The following is a 14,338-nucleotide window of genomic DNA, read 5'->3' on the forward strand; positions in this document are numbered from 1 at the left end:
TTTTTTATTTTTTAAAACAAAACAGATAAAAATATAAAAATACAATAAAAATAAAAATTATATAATAAAAAATATAATAACATGACCAAGATAAATCAATTAATTTTAGACAAATTAATAATTGAAAGTTCATCCAAGATCTTTTTGAACCTATCCTCTTGGAGAGGTTTGGTAAAGATATCTGCTAATTGATTTTCAGTGTCAATAAAAATCAGTTCTAAATCCCCTTTTTGCACATGATCTCTTATAAAATGATGTTTAATTTCAATGTGCTTAGATCTAGAATGTTGAATGGGATTTTTAGAAAGATTTATTGCACTTGTATTATCACAGAGGATGGGAATTTTTGCGTACCTTAGCGAGTAATCCTCAAGCTGATTTTTTATCCAGAGCAGTTGTGAGCAACATTGAGCGGCTGATACATACTCTGCTTCAGTGGTTGAAAGAGCAATGGTACTTTGTTTTTTGCATGACCAACTTATTAGGGATTTACCAAGAAATTGGCAAGCACCACTTGTGCTTTTTCTTTCAACTTTGTCTCCCGCGTAGTCGGCATCACAATAAGCTATAAGGTCAAGATTGGAACATTTCTTGTACCAAATTCCCAGATTTATAGTACCAACAAGGTATCTAAAAATCCTTTTTACAGCTGTGAGATGAGATTCTTTAGGAGAGGATTGAAACCTTGCACAAAGACCGACTGCAAAGACTATGTCCGGTCTACTTGCAGTTAAATACAGCAAGGATCCTATCATCCCTCTGTATTCCTTTTCAGAAATAGGAGTTCCTTCATCATCTTTGTGGAGTGAGGAGGATGGGTGCATTGGAGTTCCCATACTCTTGGCAGAACTCATGTTGTATTTTTTGAGCAAATCCTTGGTGTATTTTTCTTGTGAGATAAAAATACCATCCTCTCGTTGTTTGATTTGTAAACCAAGGAAGAATTTTAATTCCCCCATCATACTCATCTCAAACTCGCTTTGCATGAGATTTGAGAATTCTTCACACATTTTTTCATTTGTGGATCCAAATATAATGTCATCGACATATATTTGAACAATCAATAAATCTTTTTCAAGTGTTTTCTTGAAAAGAGTAGTATCAATCTGTCCTCTAATGAATCCATTTTCTTTTAGAAAAGAACTTAACCTCTCATACCAAGCTCTAGGAGCTTGCTTTAAACCGTAAAGAGCTTTAGAGAGTTTGAACACATGGTTTGGTCGTTTTTCATCCTCAAACCCAGGAGGTTGATGAACATACACTTCTTCATTTAAGAACCCATTCAAAAAGGCACTTTTCACATCCATTTGGAATAGTTTTATACCTTTATGAGTAGCATAAGCTAAGAGGATTCTTATTGCTTCAAGTCTTGCTACGGGTGCAAACGTTTCATCATAATCTATTCCTTCTTGTTGGTTGTACCCTTGTGCCACTAGTCTTGCTTTATTTCTAATGACTTCTCCATCCTCATTTAGTTTGTTTCTAAATATCCATTTAGTTCCAATCACCGATTTGTCCAGAGGATGGGGTACAAGATTCCATACCTTGTTTCTTTCAAATTGTGAGAGTTCTTCCATCATAGCTTCAACCCATGATTTGTCACCAATAGCTTGATCAATTGTCTTGGGTTCAACTTGTGATATCATGGCCATGTTGGAAGTATTTTCCCTTAGAGAGTTTCTGGTTCTCACACCATCTTCAGTATTCCCAATGACTAGATCTAGAGGATGATGCGTGACTGTTTTCCATCCTCTTGGAAGTTGTTGAGAGGTTGGATCAGACTCATCCTCTGCGTGAGGACCGGGTACTTGTGAGGATGTATTTTCATCTTCTTCATCCTTATCCTTTTTCTCTAAACACAAGTCATCAAACTCATCAAAAATAACATGCATGGATTCCTCCACAGTTTGAGTCCTAAGATTATATATTCTATAACCTTTTGACGTTGTGGAGTATCCTAGAAAAATTCCTTTATCGGATTTTGGATCAAACTTTCCCAAATTTTCTTTATTATTTAGAATGTAGCAATAACACCCAAATATGTGAAAATAGGAAATATTTGGTTTTCTCCCTTTCCATAATTCATATGGAGTTTTGTTCAAAATTTTTCTAATGGATGTACGATTTGAAATATAACAAGCGGTATTAATGGCTTCGGCCCAAAAATATTTTTCAATGTTGGCTTCATTTAAAATAGTTCTAGCCATTTCTTGTAAAGTTCTATTTTTCCTTTCAACAACCCCATTTTGTTGGGGAGTTCTTGGACAAGAAAAGTTGTGAGAAATACCATTTTCTTCACAAAGATTTTTAAAAGATTCATTTTCAAATTCACCTCCATGGTCACTTCTCACCGAGACAATTTTTGAACCTTTTTCATTTTGAATCTTTTTGCAAAAATGGTGGAATGCCTCAAAGGCTTCATCTTTGTGTTTTAAAAATAGAACCCAAGTAAAACGGGAAAAATCATCAACAAGTACAAAGCCATATCTTTTTCCACTAAGACTTGGAGTTTTGATAGGACCAAAGAGATCAATGTGAATGAGTTCAAGAGGATGATTTGTTGAAACAAAGTTTTTAGAGTGAAAACTACTTTTAACTTGTTTTCCTTTCACACAAGCTTCACAAACTTTGTCTTTTTCAAAATTAATTTTTGGAAGACCTTTTACTAATTCTAAATTTGCTAATTTAGAAATAGTGTTTAAGCTTGTGTGACCGGCTCGTTTGTGCCAAATCCATTTATCTTTTTCAATGGAAACAAAACAAGATTCAGTAGGTAAATCATCAAGATAAAGTTCATATAAATTCTTTTTTCTAAAACCGGAAAAGAAAACTCTACCCGAGGATGAGTGTTTAACCTCACATAGAGTTGGCTTAAAAATAACTTCAAAACCACTATCGCATAATTGACTAATGCTTAGCAAGTTATGTTTCAAGCCATCCACATATTGAACATTTTCAATTTTTGCAGAATTATTCTTACCAATAATACCTGTTCCTTTTATTTGAGCTTTATCATTATTACCAAATGTGACTGATCCTCCATCATTTATCTCCAATGATATGAAGCAGTGCTTATCTCCCGTCATATGCCTTGAGCAACCACTGTCCAAGTACCAAGGCTTTCTTTTGTTGATTAGAGGATGAACCTGTTTTAGAGTTTAAAAGAGACTTAGGTACCCATATAGCTTTGGGTCCTTGTTGGTTAGTTTTTCCTCTTTTGAGGATATTCCTTTTATGATGGCAAATAGAATCATGGTGCCCATGTTTACCACAGAATGAGCATGCTGCCTTTTCATTGTTAGCTTTCTTCTTAGCATGACAGATTTTGGAAGTATGCCCAAGTTTTTTGCAAAAGGTGCATTTAGGCCTATCCTCTCGTTTTTTAGGCAAGAAAAAGTTTTCATATAATTTTTGTTTTTGAGAGCTTTTAAAACCAATTCCAGCCTTGTCAAATATTCCAGATTGGGACCCCATTATCTTTTGAAATGTTTCTGTAGATTTGACAAAGTTGGAAATATCATTTTTTAGTTCCATAACCTCAGTTTTCAAAATTTCCTTTTCTGTATCCTCGTCAGGAGGATGCGTTTCAAGAATTTTTTGTTTCTCAGAATTTTGAAAGTGAGATTGCTGCAACTCTTGAATGATTTTAACATATTCATCATTCTTTTTCTGTAGCTCTTCATTTTGTTTCTTTATCTCAACAAGTTGGGTTTTTTGAAACATGCATTTTTGAGATAAAGTGTATGAGTCATTTAAAAGGCTATCAAATTCAACTTCTAATTTTTCACAATTTGGACATAGATCAGAAATACTTACCTTGTCATTTTCTGATTTTGTCATGAGACATAGGTTGGCCTCTTCTTCCTTTTCTTGCTCTGAGGATTACTCATCACTATCATCCCAAGTGATCATCATGGATTTGTTTTTGTATGGGAATTTTCTAGAGTTCCTTTTGTTGAGAGGACACTCAGTTTTATAGTGTCCCATCTTGTTGCATCCATAACAAGTTATTTGACTTTTGTCAATTTTTTCTTTTTGAGGAGGTCCTCTATTCTGTCCTCTTCTGTTTAGCATCCTCTGGATTTTTCTGGAAATCAGAACGAGGTCATCCTCATCCTCAGACAGAGGATACTCTGCGCTTTCCTTTGTTATGACATCTTCATTCTTCTTGGAGCTTTCTGTTTGGCTGGTTTTTAGAGCAATCATTCTTCCCTTTTTGTTTGGTTTATCAGCCAATAACAATGGTTCATGAGCTCTTAGAGTTCCAACCAAATCTTCTAATTTCATGTTGGTCAAATCTCTTGCTTCTGTAATGGCAGTTACCCTTGGTCTCCATTCTTTTGGTAGACTCCTTAGAATTTTTCTTATCCTTTCTTGAACGGAGTATACCTTTCCAAGAGATCTCAAGTTATTCAATATGATGGTTAACCTTGAGAACATTTCATCAATGGTTTCATCCTCCTTCATTTCGAATAGTTCGAAATCCCTTACTCTCATATCTATCCTTGCTTCTTTTACATGACTTGATCCTTCATGATGAATTCTTAGAGTATCCCATAGCTCTTTAGCGTTTTTGCATTCTTCAACTCTGTCATACTCTTCCCTGCACAAAGCACACGTTAGAAATAAATGAGCTTTAGAGTTTAGGAGTACCTTTGCATTTTCATCAGCCGTCCATTGTGCTTGAGGTTTCTCATCGGAGGTTGCATCTGCGTTGTTGGTCCTAATGACATGATCTCCATTTTCCACCACAGACCACATGTTGTTGTCTTGTGATATGAGAAATAGCCTCATCTTGCCTTTCCAATGATAGTAATCTGTACCATCCAAGTAGGGAGGTCGGCTGGATGATCCTCCTTCAGGAATGTACTTAGCTTTTGACATATTTCTTTTTGGATCTTTTTCTCTTACACTGTTAGGTGTATTTTTTAGAGAACCTTGCTCTGATGCCAATTGTTGTAGCTAAATATCACTAGAAGGGGGGGTTGAATAGGGATTTTGCTGTTAAAAATATTTGAAGTGGTTTTTAAAAACTATCCTCTCTCTGAGGATGGCTAGCTCGAGGATGGGATTTTTAAATCGTTAGATCTAAGCTGAGTAAAAGAGTAGGAGCAGAATATGAGGGACACACACACAATTTTATACTGGTTCACCCAATGATGGCTACGTCCAGTCCTCACACCCTTGTGAGATTTCACTAACTTTCAAAACAGATCAATCCTCAACCCGAGGATGATTACAACCGTGTATTATCAAGCTTCACCAAGCTTACAATCAATTTCCAACTATTTCCTAGCTTCACTCACTAGGAAATTACAAAGTAGAATGAGAGTGATTGATACTTAATACTTTCTCAAAAGATATACAAAGATATAGTGTAGGATCAAAGAAAGTAATAAGAGAGGATGTGATTTGCTTCTTGAAAAGCTTTAAGATGCTTGATCTTTTTATGCAAGTGTGTTGTGTGTCTTCCAATGGAGAGCTTGTATGCATTTTATAGAGATCCAAGCCCTTGATGACCGTTGGAGCTCATTTTCAAAGGATCCAAGGTTTTCATCAAAATTACAGAACTGCCACTCAGCTTGTTAGGCTTAGGCAGAACCATCCTCTTGCAGCATAGTCTTTGATCTTGACATGTCCTTGCTTTTTCACTTTAATCAGAGTGCAAGGCTGTTTCTGAGCTGCATTTTTCGAAGTCTTTAAGGTCTAGGTTGGCTTCAACTTTTGAGGTGAAGTGGACAAGAGAGAAAAAGCCACTTTATGAAATAGGACTGTCATACTCAGTCCGAGGATCAGATCTGGCAGCAACATGTGATCTTCCATTTTTGGCTTGTTTCAAGTTGCCTTTTGCTAACTTGACTTCCTTATGAATAAAAACGTGCAAGCCCATTTAATGATCAGATTTTGACATTTGCACATGCTTGATAGGTTGCTTTCACTTTTGCTAGCCTTTCCTTTACATACTAGATGTAGCCATATTCACCTTTTTCTTTTGACCTTTTGACTCTAGCTTTGAATGCTTTGTTTATTCATTTTTGACATTGATATACAATTGAATAAACACAATATTCTGGTGAGAAATCAGATTGTCCAGATCTGGAGATATTGCAGCAATTTCCATCCTCGCGCATGCAGCAATTTCCATCCTCGCGATGGTTTTCCATCCTCACGAGGGTTTTCCATCCTCAGGCCAAAATTACTTTTTCCTTCTTTTTGCCTTAATGATTAATGACCTATTAACTTAAATGAATACACTCAAGAGCACATGTTAGTCATTAACCACAATCATAATCTCTTAAGTAATTTTGTTATCATTAAAATCATTTGAGAGATTTTGTCTCAACAATATACAAGATAAATATTTGTCATTAATTAATTAGTTTATTTTAAATATCTTATAAAAATAAATGAGAATAATTATAAAATACTAATTATAATTTATTATGAAAATTATATTCGGGATAAATGTTTGTCACTAAAGAATTAGTTAAAATTAGTAATTTTTTTAATATCATCGATATAAAAATAATTACAATATATTAACTATAATTTTTCATACATAAATTTTCCTTTTTTTTTTATAAATAAGTCTTTAAAAAAACTAATTGGAGCATACAATTTATTATGAAAATTATATTCGGGATAAATGTTTGTCACTAAAGAATTAATTAAAATTAGTAATTTTTTTAATATCATCGATATAAAAATAATTACAATATATTAACTATAATTTTTCATACATAAATTTTCCTTTTTTTTTATAAATAAGTCTTTAAAAAAAAACTAATTGGAGCATACAATTTATACGAGGAATAAATGATTCTCACTTATCAATTAGTTAAAGTTATTCTTTTTTTATAAGTTTTAAATAAAAATATGAAAAATTATAATGAGAACCAATTATAATACGCTAACAACAGTTTTTCAAGCTTCGATTTTTTTTGTCGTTGTTTTTTTTTGAAAATGAATCACCAAAGAAGCTGTTGAAACATATAATTCATAAATAGGACAAATGTTTATCACTATAATTAGTTTAATTTAGTATTTTATGAATATCTTCAAAACATAAATGAGAATAACTATAGTATACTAACTACAGTATATTATAAAAATTATACACGTGACCAAATGTTTATTAGTAAATATATCGTTAAAAATAGTATTTTTGATTTTATAAACAAAAAATGAGAATAGATATAATATACTAATCATAATTTTTTACACAACAATTTTTAATGTTTTTCTATGAAAATGTGTCACCATATAAGCATATGTAGGACAAATATTTGTTGCTAAAAAATTTGTTAATTTTTTTCGTCAAAATAAAAACAAAAACAATTATAATACACTAACTAAAATTGTTTTACACATAATGTGTTTTGATGATTTTTTTATAACAAGTCAATAAAGAAGTAGTTTGAACTGTTCGATTCATACACCGACAAACGATTCTCATTGATTAATTATTTAATTTAGTATTTTTTATATCTTCTAAATTAAAATATGAATAATTATTATAATATAGTAATTGTAAAACTATACACGAGATAAATATTTTTCACTAAAAATTAGTTAAATTTTTTTTTTTTTAATATGGTGATATAAAATAAGAATAACTATAATACAACCATAGTTTTTTCATGCTTCAATTTTCTACGTTGTTTTTATGAAAAATTAATCGCTAAAGAAGCTTTTGGAATATACAATTCATATACATGAGAAATATTTGTTATTAATTAATTAATCTATTTATTCAAGTTAGATATTTTTAAATAAAAATAGAATAATATTAATATACTAATTATAATTAAATATAAAAACTATATACTTGACAAATGAATATCACTAAATACATCATTATAATTAGTGTATTTGTAATATTATAGACATCAAAATAAAAACAATTATAATACATCGATTATAATTTTTATATAAGAACTTTTTGACATTCTTTTTATGAAAATGAGTAACTATAAAACAATTGTAACGTATAATTCATACATGGTACAAATGTTTATAATTCATCAATTAGTTTAATATAGTATATTTTGAATATTTTCTAAATATAAAATAATAATTATAATATATTATTTATAATTTTTTATAAAAGTCAAATAAATGATTGTCACTGAAAAAGTAGTTAAATTTAGTTTTGACTTAATTGTAGTTTTGGTTTCTCTATTTTAGCTGAATCACGAAAATAGTTCTCCCATTTTATTTTTCTCCAGTTTTGGTCCTATAATAGAATTTTGATCCAAAATTTGATAAAGTGTCATTTTTTTTTTGTGTTTATTTAAGCTACATCATGCCTCAAGATTTTATGGTACAATAATTATACTGAAATCTATTATCATAAATGGTGTAATGTGGTTTAAAAAAATGACACTTCATAGTGTAATGTGGCAACAATAAGTTTTTTATAATATGGCTAGCATTAAAATGAGTTAAATTATAACACGAAAACTGTAGTCTACTCTTGAATATTAACCAACACAATCAACTTTTAATAATTATATATATCCTTTAGTAAAAAAAAAAAATAAGTGTAATTTGTATTCAACTAATTGTTTTATTGACTATAAATATATTGGACCAAAAAGTTGAACTCGTGCGAATGTAGGGATATTTTACGAGTTGGTTATAGAAAAATTAAAAACAGGCGATAAAAAATTAAGATGGGTTTAATATTAAATATATGAAAATGAAGTGCTTATTTTTTTTTTTACCCAACGATATAGAGATTTTCTTAAGAGGTGCTAAAAGATTAAGATGGATAAATATCAATGACATGGAACTATTAAGAAGATGTAACAAGTGATCATTTTTTGATATAGAATTAGCCGTATTTTTTTTTTCTCCTCTATTTTAATCTAACACAAATTAGTAAAATATTTGTGCTTCTATATAGGTACCGCAATATTACTATAATTTTTTATAACTAATTAAAGAAAATAAATAAAAAATATATTAATCCATTATTTAGTGAAAAACATCTGATAACTACTTAACAATTTTTTTCAATATTTATTAATAATAAATATTTATTTCATATTTTTTAATATTTATTATATATAAATATTTATTCTATATGTTTTTTATGTATTGATACATGTTTTAAGAATTTTTATATTTATTATTATTAAATATTTATTTTTTATTTTTTATGTATCAATAATAAATATTTATTATTAATTTTATATTTATTTTATGAAAAATAAATATTTATTACATATTAAATTAATATAAATTATATATAATTTTATTCATAAAGACGAAGAGGTCACAAAATTATTACTTTTCCATTATTAAAATTTCTAATTTTTAAATCTCAATTCACAAACCACTTGGACCAGGTCCACTTGTGAAAATGTTACATTACATAGAAATATATATAAAAAAAGAGGCGAAATTACATTTACCCTAGTAACCCCTTTTAGTTTTGAAAAAATTTACAAAGAAACTTCAGCAACCGCCGGAGACACTTCAGCCGCGGCGTCTGGCGGTGAGCGTGTGTGAGTGTTCTATACAATCATTCGTTGATCTGCTATTCAGTTCATATTCAAACCCTTTTCTCCATTTTCCACTTTCACAGCTCAACACTACTTCCCCCTCTAATCAAATGTTTACTATACTTCGTCATAATCCGATACCTTTTCTCTATCTCAAAACCCTAACTTTCCCATCAACCTCTAGACATTATTACCCTTTTCTCCATCACTACCCATCACCGTTTTCTCTTCATTTCTGCACCAACACTTCCGATTCACCATCATTTGCAGTCTCCTACCTCATCCACAATTTTGGCTTATCCCCACTCTTTGCAAACAAACTCTGCTCCACTTACCGTCTTACATTTAAGACTGCTCAAAAACCTGATTCAGTTCTCGCATTCTTTAGAAATCAAGGTTTCTCTGATTCCCAACTACACAACATGATTACAAGAACACCAGGGCTACTTTCCTGCAACCCCTCCAAAAGGGTTTTGCCAAAGTTTCAATTTTTTCTCTCCAAAGGTGCTTCTAACTCTGACATTGTTGACTTTTTGAGTAAGAACCCCTTGGTTTTGTCGGCAAGCCTTGATAATCACATAGTCCCAACTTATGAATTGGTTTATAGATTCTTGCAATCTGACAAGGACGCTATTGCTTGTGCAATTCACCATCCAAAATTCTTTGGTTCAAGACTTGTGCCATGTAACATCAGATTGCTGATTGAGAATGGTGTGTCGGAAAAAACCATTGCAAGGATACTTCGGAACTGGTGTCGGTCATTATACACACATAATATGCTGAAGCTTGTGGAGGAATTAAAGGATTTGGGGTTTAATCCTTCACAATCAATTTTTGGTATAGCATTGCTTGCCAAAACATCTGTAAACAAAACCTTATGGAAAGAGAAAGTTGATGCCTTTAAGAAATGGGGTTGGTCTGATCAAGATGTTATGGAAGCATTTAGAAGGCAGCCTCATTGTATGTTAACATCCATTGATAAAATTAATTTAGTGATGAGTTTTTGGGTCAATGAGTTGGGTTGGGATGCTATGGTCATTGCCAAAGTACCAAGAATATTAGGGGCCAGTCTGGAGAGAACGATCATACCAAGAGTATCTGTTATACAATATCTTCAAAAGAAAGGTTTGCGAAAAAAGAATGCAAGCTTAACTAAACCATTGATAGTTGGTAGTAAGCATTTCTTTGACAGATATGTAAATTGTTTTAAAGACGAGTCATCTTATATATTAAAGCTTTATAAAGAAAAACTGAATCAAGCACACGCCAAGGACAAAGCAGGCATGTGATGAACAAATTTTCAGGTATTTTAGCCTTAATTTTTTAACATGTTTGGTATTCAACATGAATACTTTTTCGTACAGACTGTGATTGTAGCTAGTTTAGCTAACTTGTTTCATTTCGTACCAGGACAAATGTTGGTTTTGTTTTGAGTGATATTTTTTCAAAATCATGATGTATATAGGCTGTAAATTGTAATAATACCTAATAATTTGCCTGTAATACATGTGCATGGAATACTATTTTGTGATATCCTTCCATGTTTGTTTAGTCCAATAATATATGGCATAAATTAAGCTATACCGGACTAGGTTGCTGAATTTGAACTGATTTTAGGTTCCAATTGCAATTACTTTGGAAATTGCCAATACCAAAAATGCCAATAAGTGTGGGCATATGCAATTGTAATAATGGTTGCGGTACAATTGTTGTGAAGAGGTCCCAAATCTCAATATCAAGGCTATACTTCAATTATTCAAAACACTATGCCGATAGCATTATGCAACAATCTATCCTTATGGATATGGTAGAGTCAGGTTTGAATATCATAGTTCATAGGTATTATTTTCATTTATTTATGTATCCCACCTATAAGACAGCCAGAAGTTTCTGTTTGATTAAAGCAATAATATAAAGATAATGTGGGTCTTATACAACAAAGTCATTTTTTGGATGGCACAAATAAGATGCGAGAAGCACCTTAATTGGATAGGATGAGGAAAAATAAAGAAAACCGTAGTTGATGTGTTTCATTTGATTTTAAGCAAATAAGATAAGATTCAATTGGAATTATTTAAATTGCCTTGACCAAGTTATTTGATTTGCTGAACTTATCTTTTTGTATGTCTTACTATTCCAACCATTCATCAGTATAAACTCATAATTGCAGGTTCACACAATTTTCATAATCCAGATGAAGGCTTAGGCTTTATATTGATAAGTAATTCCACTGGATTCCTGAATAGGTTTCCCTTGGTTCTCTACACATCCTTATTTCTACGGAATATTTATAGTATGTTTGGTTTGGCGCCAGAGGCACCAATTGTGTGCTCTACCAAGCTTTCCCTGCAATTTCACAGAAGCTAGAAAGCCAAGCTTCTACCTTGACGCGGAAAGTTTGCCGCTATTTTGGCTAAACGTGAAAAAACACGTCATGCAACCAAACGAGCCTTAGTGTAGTTTTCTATTACTTATGTACAATGATATAAAAAAAAATTGTCTTCTTGGGCCACCAAGGTTCATTGTTTTATTTCATTCTTCGATTTTCTCTTTTCTTTTGAATAACATATTTTCCTTTTAAAAAAAAATGGAAATGGATCCCATTGCCAGAAGAGTGATGATATTCTGCTGAAAGAGTATGAGCATCATCATCTACTTTCATTTGAAGTTGAATGATAAGTTCTATAGTAGCATCATGCAGCTCATACTGCTGGATAAGTATATATATTCAAATAAAAGGTATATACCCTAGTTGAATGATTGTTTAAATGTGAGTCTCCATTTAGTTCTATATTATTCTTTTGTTAACACTAAGTATGTTTTTCTCACATGGTGTTTAAATGTTCCCCCTGCTTGCCTAACAAAAACTTTGGAGTTGTTATTTGCATTCCTTGGCCATGGTGAAACTATAAAGTTAAGCAGCCTTGGTAGAACTATATTATTTTTTAAAATATTATAGTAATAATATTATATAATTTTTACTAATAAATAAATTTGGTCCCCAGTCCCCGATTGATTTTGGATTTGTCCCATTGGGTTTGTGTTTATCATTTGCAAAACTTGTATAACTCTTGTGCATGTAAAACAAATTGTTGTTTATTATGCATAAGTTGAAGTCTTGATTGAGAGTTTTGTGATCTTATTCGAGAATTAGTATCTGTAGTTGTGTGTGGGAAATATTTATGATATATTTACTTTGTAAAAGTACTTTTTATTTTTTATTTATAAATATTTTTAGTTAATTTTACTTCTTTTTTAAATAGTTAAAGTTAGTAATTAATTGGTAATTTAATATTTTTCTCTTTCACTTGAGTTTGAACTCAAGTTTTCTCATTCATGACTCCTTAGTTCAAATCAATTGGTGAACAATTAATTTATATTTCTAAAAACAATGAAAATATCAACAACCAAAAAGTTGTTTTCAATATTTTCAAAATCTCTCCATTAATAAACATTATTTTTTTCATAGCAACAATTAACTTAAAGAGTATATTATCAAAATAAAATAAACACATTTAAAAAAATAAAAATACAATGTTTTTACAAAATAAATGACAATATAAAACATTTTTCCACCTACTTTTAACATCACTCAATTTGTTCTATTTTAAATACAAGCAAAGATCATATATACAGCTGCACAAAGTACAATATAAGTTACAACTTCAAAACAAAAAGAAACGAAGCACACACAAATAGCCAACAGAAACACAACTTTTTCTTTAGGTAAATGTTGGAAATATGTATTATGTTAAGTTTTCGAGTTTGATTCGATACTTCCTTAAAACATCTTTTTGATATATCTTAACTTACCTACACATGACCAACGAATATAAGAAAGTTCATATAAATTACTATTATAATGTTTCAGATTGCAAGGATTGCATAATTTAATTTCTTAAATTTGTAAAATAATAATTTAGTTCATTAAATTGAAGAAACACAATATGTATGATTCCTCCAACAAAATAAGTCTTTAGGTAACATTCATCAACGTCATACCTACGTATTATTTGAATTATCTCTTGCTGTATAAAGACAAACATGTAACCACTCCAATTACTTAGTTTAGTGGTAAAACAACATGTATTGATTTGATAAGTTGTGATTTAGATCTTCATTGATATTGAAGAGACAAATATAAATTCCTTTTTGGTAAGTGCTCAATGAATCATAATCTTCTTTACCTTAGATTGGGGCATAATATTCTTGTAAGACCCGTAATTTTAAAGTGTGCTTTATGTATTTTTGTGTATTTTAGATTTTGGCTCGGAAGCGTTTTAGCCAAAGTTAATAATATTTTGGAGATATTTGTTAAAGGTAAGTAATATATATATATATATAAATATATATTTATGTTTATATGTGTTTGTTTGGGGGAAAAAAGAAAGGAAAACTAGAAGGAAGGAAAAGGAAAAGAAAAGAGTATATAAAGGAAAGAAGGAAAAAGGAAGAAAGGAAAAACAAAGGAAAGAAAAAGAAAGGAAGGAAAATTCAACTTTTCCATCTTTTTCCTCTGATCAACCGTGAACCGATTTCCCTCCTTCTCCCGTTTTCATTTTCGTCGCTTCCTTTTCTTCAAAACTAGTAACCCAAGGTTGGGTGAGAGTTAGAAAAAGGATTTCGCAACTCCACTCTTCCTCTTTGATTCCAAAACGAAGAAAAACGGTATTTGAGATCCAAACACAAACCCCTCCGTTTCTTCTAGATCCAAGCTTCATTTCACGAAGAGTTAGAAGGAAAAGTTGCTCACTACCACGCCACGGTGCTAGGGGACCAATTTGGAGGCCACGTTGCGAGCGGAGATTTTTACCGGATTTGCTCGCGGT

General features: G+C 31.0%; 1 protein-coding gene across 3 annotated transcripts in view; it reads left to right on the forward strand.

Moving 5' to 3' along the window:
* The first annotated feature begins 9,409 nt into the window (after nt 1-9,409).
* The window catches only part of LOC113785830 (uncharacterized), a 7,266-nt gene continuing 2,337 nt past the window's right edge, over nt 9,410-14,338 (forward strand). Inside the window, exons 1-3 of one of the 3 annotated variants that reach the window (XR_003472001.2) lie at nt 9,410-10,813; nt 11,127-11,326; nt 11,680-12,278. Coding sequence is in view for 2 of the 3 variants with exons in the window: in XM_027332918.2 (XP_027188719.1) it covers nt 9,620-10,798 (1,179 nt within the window). In the remaining variant the exon portion in view is untranslated. Of the gene's footprint in view, nt 10,814-11,126; nt 11,327-11,679; nt 12,279-14,338 lie in introns of those variants that run through there. The other 2 variants (XM_027332918.2, XM_073364714.1) reach the window with 2 other exon arrangements.

This window comes from Cicer arietinum, chromosome 1, assembly GCF_000331145.2.
Source record: "Cicer arietinum cultivar CDC Frontier isolate Library 1 chromosome 1, Cicar.CDCFrontier_v2.0, whole genome shotgun sequence".
Classification (NCBI taxonomy): Eukaryota; Viridiplantae; Streptophyta; class Magnoliopsida; order Fabales; family Fabaceae; genus Cicer; species Cicer arietinum.